General features: G+C 36.9%; 1 protein-coding gene across 1 annotated transcript; it reads right to left on the bottom strand.

Moving 5' to 3' along the window:
* Nucleotides 1-2,574: 2,574 nt before the first annotated feature.
* Nucleotides 2,575-3,758, bottom strand: LOC105445763. Its single transcript, XM_011681724.2, has 2 exons — nt 3,429-3,758; nt 2,575-2,832 (listed from the first exon to the last, which is right to left on the bottom strand). The coding sequence occupies exons 1-2, from the start codon at nt 3,630-3,632 to the stop codon at nt 2,575-2,577; spliced, it is 462 nt and encodes a 153-aa protein (XP_011680026.2). The 5' UTR covers nt 3,633-3,758.
* Between the last annotated feature and the right edge of the window lie 7,906 nt (nt 3,759-11,664).

The raw sequence follows: 11,664 nt of genomic DNA, 5'->3' as shown, positions 1-11,664 counted from the left end.
AATGGTGGCTTCTTAATATAGCGCTGACATGTCCGTCACACCGTGATACTCCCAACATCAAACCTAGGTGGAGAGTGGCAAATGTGGATTAACGTCTTCCCATACTTTTCAAGGAAATATTGTCTGATAATCTCCATGAATTAATCACACTCGACTGTGCTCAATAAAAGAGGATCTATTATTGAGTTGCATAATACATAAATAATCATGATTGTATTCATTAATTAGCATTCTTCAATTGTCATTCAACTCACCGTGTGAATTTGATGTTTCTTTTTGTCAAGACACAGTCATTTCTAAGTTATTTTACCACATGAAAACTGAAATTTACTGCATTGAAAATTATTTTAATGTACTTTGCTTTCATCTAAATGTAAGGTTTGTTTCTATGAATTCTTTTGTTTGTTCTGATGTCCTTGTTTTTATCACCTTGAGATACTTTTGAAGCTGCATCTCTTTCCTATGGCATGATATATCTTCTATTCATTTGTTTGTTTTTTGATTGGATGTTGATTTTGTCTATCAACTTTGATTAGATTAGGAAAAAAAGTGATATCATGTATTTGTCATCTAAGTTAATCCTTCGTCTCCTGTGTGTGAACAGAAATTAATAGTCATGTCAAACAAATGTACATGTACATCATCTATTCAGTGCATAGTTTATATAATTCATATCTTAAATGAATTTTCTAGCAGATATGCATAATGTATAGTATTGTGAAAAGATCAAATTTAAAATTAGACTATAGTAAGTTATCATTCCATCATGTTTCTTGTAATTGCATTCCAGAAATGTATAAGTATTATACAAATGGTGCCATTTATTCTATGTGATTTTGAATTAAAGTCTAGGCTGTCTTTTATGGAATGTTTATATATTATAAGTAAACTATAATATGAATTGTTATAATCCTATCATCTGGTTGGTGCCAGATGGTTATTAAAGATGAACTTGAGTTCTGGTAAAAAAAAGAAATGAATTCTCACAGAATCTAACGAAACTTACACTGAATGTTCAAGATTACAAATAAATGTCATGTGCCAAACAATTTTAGAAGAAAATGTATACTGGCTGAGTAATGAGCATAGAAAGATAAGAAAATCAAGGTAGTACTAGCTCCGACACCATTTGTAGTGTCCCATATACATCTTTCTGTGTACAGTGATTGTTACTTTACCATGCAAGACTGGGCCAAATTTATGATGATTTTGATGATTCCAGAATTGCAGTACACACATGCTATATGATCAACTTTTCTGATCCATTCCACACCTTTTCTTTCACAATGCAATCACATTACCAGAACTCACCTTTATCTTTAGTCAATATCATTTTATACAGTTAAAGTATTTCTGGCTCCAAACGGATCATTCTTTAAAAACGAAAATCCTTAATTTGAATATCCTTTGAAAATCATTGAATACACATTTTTTTTTTAAAGGTGGCAGTTTACCGCTTCGTATTTGTATGGTATAGTGTATGTGTGTTATAGTTTGACATTGCACAGCAAGAACTAGACAATCAAAAACAATGACAAATACATGTATAAGTATTACGATGATTGGCAATTTTAGTCTTCTAAAGAAAACTGATAAAAGACTAGACCATATGTAAATGTCAGTTACATTTTCCCTGTTTTTTTTCCCTTCTCATTATGAATAGTAGATTTTCATTTATATATTGTGTGGTCACTATATTTTACAATCATTAAAACCAACACAAGTTTGTTAGTATGTCATTATGTTTGCTGTGACACAGATATGAAAAATAAAAACCAAACCTCAAATTTTGCTATAGAATGTCTTATTTATTGGATAATGTGATTGCAGTATTGTTTCTATACATACAGTACTACAACAAATTATTGCTTTGTATTCATCATTCCAAATGTTTATACATAAATTTTGTAAGTCATGCATTTTTCGTATTACATTTAATACAATACAATTTATATCTATTTCAAACTTATTTACTTAGTCCTCTTTTATTGATATGAATATCCTTAGATATTTTTTCTGGACATATAACAATTGCCTTTTGTATTCATTTCATACTTTCTATATGTAATTAATATTTCTCTTCTATCACTCTTATTGGATAAATACTGGCACTCATTCTTTCTCACTATTTCTTGTACTTCTCATTATTCTTATTTACTATCCATCCAATTCTCTCCTTTAGTCCATTTCATTTTGCGGTCTTTATTCAATTTCATTACTTTTCTCTCGAAAATGTCTCCCTTATTTCTCTCTCTCTCTCTCTCTCTCTCTGTTCACCTCGGGGACATGAACCCCTGATCTTACAAAAGCGTATCTTTCTCTCTCTCTCTCTCTCTCTCTCTCTCTCTCTCTCTCTCTTTCACACACACACACACACGCACACACACTCGCTCTCCCTCCCCCCCCCCTCTCTCTCTCTCTCTCTCTCTCTGTTCACCTGGGGACATGAACCCCTAATGTTACGAAAGCGTTTCTCTCTCAAAGTTGTGTATCTATCTCCATTCGCTCTATATTTCCAACCCCCCTCCCTTGCTTTCATTAATACCCCTTCCTTGAGTTCCGTCCCCTCTCTCTCTAAAACGGAAAAAGACCAGGCTCTGCGAATTGTGGTTGATGGACCATCGGCCCTCCTGCGGGCCTCGCAGTGGTTCCCCTGTCCACCGGCTCGGGATACGAACCGCGGATCTTCCGACACAGAGCAAAGTCCTCCCTGGGTGTGGCCGCTCTGAGGTGCTCCCTCAAGAACTTGCCCATCGCTCTTTCGGTTTGGGGATCGAGCTCCTGGTCCAGCTTTGCCTTCGCTTGTTCCAGGGCCTCACGAGTGCTCCTTAACTGGACACGAAAATAAATAAAAAGATGATAAACTCTTTTTTGTAGAAATAAGACCACAAAGCTAGAGGCGATTTTCCCAATACAAGTAGACCACATAATATCGAGATTTATTCACTTCTGTTTAACAAAATGATCTAGATTGTTTGTAACTTATTTGGTGATTTCTTTATTTTCTTTCTAAATCATCCATTGAAAGTAGTGGCCCATCTTTCAAGTTTATATGAATATCAGTTTAATGAAGACATTTTTTCACGCGTTGCAGGTGCCTTTAAATTAGACTGCAACACTTATTTGCGTTTGGTCTTAAAACTGGAAGAAAAGAAAATTCTTGCCATTATCAATCATAAGCTATCATCGAACAAAGTCATAATATAATTGTACCATTAATATTTTACCTTAATTGTTAGAAAAATAAAGTCGACAAGTTATTGAAGAAGGATGCAAGAATGCGGAAAAAAGAAGACGAAGAAGAAGCGATTTAGATGAAAATGGTAAACAACATATAGGTCTATATTTCTAAAAAAAACCTTAGCTATGGAAAGAGGACAAACTATACAGCTTTCAAAACACATAAGACAGAAATAACTGTCACTAACCTCTCGATTCATCTCCTTGATCCCGTGTGCCACTCCATCCACTCTGTTGAATGTGTGCTGAAACCCCACAGATGTCTCTGACACCATTTCCCGAACCTGCCCCAAACTCTCCACCAGACACCGCACCCTTCCTCGTAAATCCTCCAAGGTGAGGCTCGAATTCGGACCTGGCGATCCTACGTCACAGTCCTCGTATTCTGCCATGTCGATCAAATCTTCTCTGGGTAACTTTTGCAGTGATTTTTTAGGGAATTACAAGTGCATCCAAAATTAGAAGCAATGGGCACAATAAACACATTTTAGTTTAAAGCTTAGAGGCGTTATATGCGCATTTCGCGTAAAATAATGTTTAATACGCGCATCTTTAATTCATAAAAGAGGGAGAGAACAAAAAAGAGAGAAGGAAGATAAGGAAATAAAGAAGTAGAAGATGAAAAAGGAGGAGAAAAAAAATAGAAGAAGTAAAACAGAAAGAAAGAAAGTACAAAAGCCTGGAGATGACAAGAAACAAAACATTGTCTATTGTAATGTTTTACAAACTAGGGGGTACAACGTACGCAATCAGACCGTGGACCATTCCTGCATGAGAAACTTCCTCATAATTATACATTTTTTATGATGGGCTGAATTGGGTTGGGACATAGACTTAGATCTTGAAGAAATAAATCGCGGTGCATCCCATCGAACAAGGAGGAAATGTAATAAGTAGAAACCTACAAGTCTATGTGACCGATCCGATTCGAAACACTTACAGAATGAAGAAACAGCCCCCCCCCCCCCCCCCCCCCATCCACTCCGCTATCGCGGTGCATGTTTCCCGCCCAGAAAGAGGGAAAGTATAGCAAAAAAAAGCTGCGGGAAAGTTCCTGAAAGCCTCTTAACATATCGGCTGAGTTTAGCTAGCAAGATGTTCAAATAGCTCACATGATAGCCTACTAAAACTTAAAGTAACATAAACAAGGGCGGTGGAAGTCTTTAGAGATCATTAACAATTTAACATCACTCTCAACATGTTCAGTAGATCTCAATCAATTCAATAGAAGTTCTTCAGAAAGGAAGCCAAAGTGATGGAGTCGAAGACAGTCAGTTAGAGTGACTTGGTACAATATCACCCAACTTGGCATAACGATGCATAATATTAGGGCAAGTGAGATAATCGTGCATCGAGTTACAGAAAGAAAGCACAAGGAACCAAATGGATAGCCCAAAATGATGTCATGTTAAACCAGAAAGAATCTTCAACATAACAGTCGAAATAATGTATATAAGATTGAGTCACAGTTGATGATAAAGGAGAATGCAATAAGTCAAAAAGTTGATGAGCCAAAACTATTAAAATAAAGGAAATTCCCGGAGTAAATTGAGCCGATAAACTCACACAACAAAAAAACAAAAAACAAATTGGGAACCCTAAAAGAATCCGCATCGATTAAGAATCCAAACAGATATAGTGCGCCAAATATTTGAAGGCAGAACAAGAAGAAAAAGCAATAAATTCTGAAATACATTGAAGCAAGAGTTTGATGTGGTTTGAGTTTCATTGTATTACAGTGAATTTTTGAAGTCATAAACTAAAAGGTGTTAGAAAGACTTTTATTGCGAAGTTAGAAATGTGAAATAATTTCCTTTAGAAAAGTTATGTTATTCGATTGATATAATTTATTACAATCCGATTGATGGGATTTACGAGGAGATAGAGCAAGACTAGATAGATAGATGGATGGTTTTAGATAGAAAGATAGATATAAAGACTAAAGAAAGAAGAGAGAGGGAGTCGGAGAGAGCTAGAAAGATAGATATAGATAGATTGGAAGCAAGAGAGAAGAGAGAAAGATATATAATATATATAGAAAGTGAGAGAGAAGAGAGCGCTAGAGAGAGAGGGGGGGGGGGGGCTACACACCGGAGAGACAGAGAGAGAGACAGAGAGAGACAGACACAGAGAGAGACAGACAGAAAGAGACAGAGAGAGAGAGACAGACAGACAGACAGAGGGATTTTTTTTTTAGAGTATACGATTTACCGGGAAGATTTATCGATAAGCATGCACCACTTGAATTATAAATATTTTGTTACTTTTTTTTAAAATTCCGTTATTCATTTCACATCGCCAGGCCAGCTGGGTCTTGCTTTACTATAGGCCTAGGTTATTATATCACACACTTTTTTGAAGAAAAAAAACGTTTTATTTTGGATGTGAAATGTAGTTTAGGAAACCAAACTTACCGTACTTAATTTTCTCATTCCGTTATTGAATTGATTCAATAATGATTTATTAAATCATTATTTCTGTTGCCTTTTTGAAAAATTTCACCAAAAAATATGCTGGGAACTTTTTTCAATGAAAACAAAGATCTGAAAGAAGACTACGTTTGCATGCCATAGCACAGTGATAACGTGTGTGTACGTGTGTACGTGCAAATTATATGTAGCTAGATTGCTCAGAAAGACTGACCTAGGAATAGCTATTGAATGGAAGTTGGCCGGATTCCAGCCGGAAAACCAATTTGAAGAATGTAAAAAGTATAAGGGTCTTTAATTAAAATTTCATTAATGCAACTAAATAAATTATTTATTAACCTGATTTTAAACAAAAACGAATAGTTTGCAAAAATAATAAATTATATTATTTTTTATATCAAACTAGAAAAATTAAGGTTAAAATAGACGGTCATTTTCCTATAACTCTCTATGGGTCATTATGGAAAATTTGGAGGGGGGGGGGGGGTAACTTTGGATCGGTCCGCTAGCGCTCAGAGAAAATACGTATTAAAGAGATTAATGGAAGTTTAAGAACAAGGTCTAATCTTTCGAAAAAATGCTATTTTATCAAAAGTTAGATGGTTCTTCGATAGCGGACTAGTCTTCCTGCAGACAGTCATTTTCCTAACTCTAAGTGTACAACATATGGAAAATTGGAAGGGGATGGGGGGATAACTTTGGATCGGTCCGCTAGCGCTCAGAGAAAATACGTATTAAAGAGATTAATGGAAGTTCAAGATTAAGGTCTCATCTTTCGAAAAAATGCTATTTTATTAAAAGTTAGATGGTTCTTCGATAGCGAACTAGCCTTCCTGCAGACAGTCATTTTCGTAACTCTAAGTGTACAACATATGGAAAATTTGAGGGGGGGGGGGGGTAACTTTGGATCGGTCAGCTAGCGCTCAGAGAAAATACATATTAAAGAGATTAATGGAGGTTCAAGAACAAGGTCTAATCTTTCGAAAAAATGCTATTTTATCAAAAGTTAGATGGTTCTTCGATAGCGGACTAGTCTTCCTGCAGACAGTCATTTTCCTATCTCTAAGTGTACAACATATGGAAAATTGGAAGGGGATGGGGGGATAACTTTGGATCGGGCCGCTAGCGCTCAGAGAAAATACATATTAAAGAGATTAATGGAAGTTCAAGATTAAGGTCTCATCTTTCGAAAAAATGCTATTTTATCAAAAGTTAGATGGTTCTTCGATAGCGAAGTAGTCTTCCTGCAGACAGTCATTTTCATAAGTCTACGTCTACAACATTATGGAAAATTGGAAGGGGGTGGGGGTAACTTTGGATCGGTCCGCTAGTGCTCAGAGAAAATACGTATTAAAGAGATTAATGGAAGTTCAAGATTAAGGTCTGATCTTTCGAAAAATTGCTATTTTATCAAAAGTTAAATGGTTCTTCGATAGCGAACTAGTCTTCCTGCAGACAGTCATTTTCCTAACTCTAAGTGTACAACATATGGAAAATTGGAGGGGGGGGGTAACTTTGGATCGGTCCGCTAGCGCTCAGAGAAAATACGTACTAAAGGGATTAATGGAAGTTCAAGAACAAGGTCTAATCTTTCAAAAAAATGCTATTTTATCAAAAGTTAGATGGTTCTTCGATAGCGGACTAGTCTTCCTGCAGACAGTCATTTTCCTAACTCTAAGTGTACAACATATGGAAAATTGGAAGGGGATGGGGGGATAACTTTGGATGGGTCCGCTAGCGCTCAGAGAAAATACGTATTAAAGAGATTAATGGAGGTTCAAGATTAAGGTCTCATCTTTCGAAAAAATACTATTTTATCAAAAGTTAGATGGTTCTTCGATAGCGAACTAGTCTTCCTGCAGACAGTCATTTTCATAATTCTTCGTGTATAACATATGGAAAATTGGAGGGGGGGGGGGGTAACTTTGGATCGGTCCGCTAGTGCTCAGAGAAAATACATTTAAAGAGATTAATGGAAGTTCAAGATTAAGGTCTCATCTTTCGAAAAAATGCTATTTTATTAAAAGTTAGATGGTTCTTCGATAGCGAACTAGCCTTCCTGCAGACAGTCATTTTCGTAACTCTAAGTGTACAACATATGGAAAATTTGAGGGGGGGGGGGGTAACTTTGGATCGGTCAGCTAGCGCTCAGAGAAAATACATATTAAAGAGATTAATGGAGGTTCAAGAACAAGGTCTAATCTTTCGAAAAAATGCTATTTTATCAAAAGTTAGATGGTTCTTCGATAGCGGACTAGTCTTCCTGCTGACAGTCATTTTCCTATCTCTAAGTGTACAACATATGGAAAATTGGAAGGGGATGGGGGGATAACTTTGGACCGGTCCGCTAGCGCTCAGAGAAAATACATATTAAAGAGATTAATGGAAGTTCAAGATTAAGGTCTCATCTTTCGAAAAAATGCTATTTCATCAAAAGTTAGATGGTTCTTCGATAGCGGACTAGTCTTCCTGCAGACAGTCATTTTCCTAACTCTAAGTGTACAACATATGGAAAATTGGAAGGGGATGGGGGGATAACTTTGGATCGGTCTGCTAGCGCTCAGAGAAAATACATATTAAAGAGATTAATGGAGGTTCAAGAACAAGGTCTGATCTTTCGAAAAAATACTATTTTATCAAAAGTTAGATGGTTCTTCGATAGCGAACTAGTCTTCCTGCAGACAGTCATTTTCATAAGTCTACGTGTACAACATATGGAAAATTGGAAGGGGATGGGGGGATAACTTTGGATCGGTCCGCTAGCGCTCAGAGAAAATACGTATTAAAGAGATTAATGGAAGTTCAAGATTAAGGTCTCATCTTTCGAAAAAATGCTATTTTATTAAAAGTTAGATGGTTCTTCGATAGCGGACAAGTCTTCCTGCAAACAGTCATTTTCCTAACTCTACGTGTACAACATATGGAAAATTGGAGGGGGGGGGTAACTTTGGATCGGTCCGCTAGCGCTCAGAGAAAATACGTATTAAAGAGATTAATGGAAGTTCAAGATTAAGGTCTCATCTTTCGAAAAAATGCTATTTTATCAAAAGTTAGATGGTTCTTCGATAGCGAACTAGTCTTCCTGCAGACAGTCATTTTCATAAGTCTACGTCTACAACATATGGAAAATTGGAAGGGGGTGGGGGTAACTTTGGATCGGTCCGCTAGTGCTCAGAGAAAATACGTATTAAAGAGATTAATGGAAGTTCAAGATTAAGGTCTGATCTTTCGAAAAAATGCTATTTTATCAAAAGTTAAATGGTTCTTCGATAGCGAACTAGTCTTCCTGCAGACAGTCATTTTCCTAACTCTAAGTGTACAACATATGGAAAATTGGAGGGGGGGGGGGTAACTTTGGATCGGTCCGCTAGCGCTCAGAGAAAATACGTACTAAAGGGATTAATGGAAGTTCAAGAACAAGGTCTAATCTTTCAAAAAAATGCTATTTATCAAAAGTTAGATGGTTCTTCGATAGCGGACTAGTCTTCCTGCAGACAGTCATTTTCCTAACTCTAAGTGTACAACATATGGAAAATTGGAAGGGGATGGGGGGATAACTTTGGATCGGTCCGCTAGCGCTCAGAGAAAATACGTATTAAAGAGATTAATGGAAGTTCAAGATTAAGGTCTCATCTTTCGAAAAAATGTTATTTTATCAAAAGTTAGATGGTTCTTCGATAGCGAACTAGCCTTCCTGCAGACAGTCATTTTCCTAACTCTACGTGTACAACATACGGAAAATTGGAAGGGGGGGGGGGTAACTTTGGATCGGTCCGCTAGCGCTCAGAAAAAATACGTATTAAAGAGATTAATGGAGGTTCAAGATTAAGGTCTGATCTTTCGAAAAAATAATATTTTATCAAAAGTTAGATGGTTCTTCGATAGCGAACTAGTCTTCCTGCAGACAGTCATTTTCATAAGTCTACGTGTACAACATATGGAAAATTTGAGGGGGGGGGGATAACTTTGGATCGGTCCGCTAGCGCTCAGAGAAAATACGTATTAAAGAGATTAATGGAGGTTCAAGATTAAGGTCTGATCTTTCGAAAAAATACTATTTTATCAAAAGTTAGATGGTTCTTCGATAGCGAACTAGTCTTCCTGCAGACAGTCATTTTCATAAGTCTACGTGTACAACATATGGAAAATTGGAGGGGGGGGGGATAACTTTGGATCGGTCCGCTAGCGCTCAGAGAAAATACATATTAAAGAGATTAATGGAGGTTCAAGAAAAAGGTCTAATCTTTCGAAAAAATACTATTTTATCAAAAGTTAGATGGTTCTTCGATAGCGAACTAGTCTTCCTGCAGACAGTCATTTTCCTAACTCTACGTGTACAACATATGGAAAATTGGAGGGGGGGGGGGGGTAACTTTGGATCGGTCCGCTAGCGCTCAGAGAAAATACGTATTAAAGAGATTAATGGAAGTTCAAGAACAAGGTCTAATCTTTCGAAAAAATGCTATTTTATCAAAAGTTAGATGGTTCTTCGATAGCGGACTAGTCTTCCTGCAGACAGTCATTTTCCTATCTCTAAGTGTACAACATATGGAAAATTGGAAGGGGATGGGGGATAACTTTGGATCGGTCCGCTAGCGCTCAGAGAAAATACATATTAAAGAGATTAATGGAAGTTCAAGATTAAGGTCTCATCTTTCGAAAAAATGCTATTTCATCAAAAGTTAGATGGTTCTTCGATAGCGGACTAGTCTTCCTGCAGACAGTCATTTCCTAACTCTAAGTGTACAACATATGGAAAATTGGAAGGGGATGGGGGATAACTTTGGATCGGTCTGCTAGCGCTCAGAGAAAATACATATTAAAGAGATTAATGGAGGTTCAAGAACAAGGTCTGATCTTTCGAAAAAATACTATTTTATCAAAAGTTAGATGGTTCTTCGATAGCGAACTAGTCTTCCTGCAGACAGTCATTTTCATAAGTCTACGTGTACAACATATGGAAAATTGGAAGGGGATGGGGGGATAACTTTGGATCGGTCCGCTAGCGCTCAGAGAAAATACGTATTAAAGAGATTAATGGAAGTTCAAGATTAAGGTCTCATCTTTCGAAAAAATGTTATTTTATCAAAAGTTAGATGGTTCTTCGATAGCGAACTAGCCTTCCTGCAGACAGTCATTTTCCTAACTCTACGTGTACAACATACGGAAAATTGGAAGGGGGGGGGGGTAACTTTGGATCGGTCCGCTAGCGCTCAGAGAAAATACGTATTAAAGAGATTAATGGAGGTTCAAGATTAAGGTCTGATCTTTCGAAAAAATAATTTTATCAAAAGTTAGATGGTTCTTCGATAGCGAACTAGTCTTCCTGCAGACAGTCATTTTCATAAGTCTACGTGTACAACATATGGAAAATTGGAGGGGGGGGGGGTAACTTTGGATCGGTCCGCTAGCGCTCAGAGAAAATACGTATTAAAGAGATTAATGGAAGTTCAAGAACAAGGTCTAATCTTTCGAAAAAATGCTATTTTATCAAAAGTTAGATCGTTCTTCGATAGCGGACTAGTCTTCCTGCAGACAGTCATTTTCCTAACTCTAAGTGTACAACATATGGAAAATTGGAAGGGGATGGGGGGATAACTTTGGATCGGTCCGCTAGCGCTCAGAGAAAATACGTATTAAAGAGATTAATGGAAGTTCAAGAACAAGGTCTAATCTTTCGAAAAAATGCTATTTTATCAAAAGTTAGATGGTTCTTCGATAGCGGACTAGTCTTCCTGCAGACAGTCATTTTCCTAACTCTAAGTGTACAACATATGGAAAATTGGAAGGGGATGGGGGGATAACTTTGGATCGGTCCGCTAGCGCTCAGAGAAAATAAATATTAAAGAGATTAATGGAAGTTCAAGATTAAGGTCTCATCTTTCGAAAAAATGCTATTTTATCAAAAGTTAGATGGTTCTTCGATAGCGAACTAGTCTTCCTGCAGACAGTCATTTTCCTAACTCTAAGTGTACAACATATGGAAAATTATGGA

This window comes from Strongylocentrotus purpuratus, unplaced genomic scaffold (genome assembly GCF_000002235.5).
Source record: "Strongylocentrotus purpuratus isolate Spur 01 unplaced genomic scaffold, Spur_5.0 spur5_scaffold_15, whole genome shotgun sequence".
NCBI lineage: Eukaryota > Metazoa > Echinodermata > Echinoidea > Camarodonta > Strongylocentrotidae > Strongylocentrotus > Strongylocentrotus purpuratus.
Note: the sequence above shows the minus strand (reverse complement) of the source record. Positions and strands in the feature narration are given on the sequence as shown.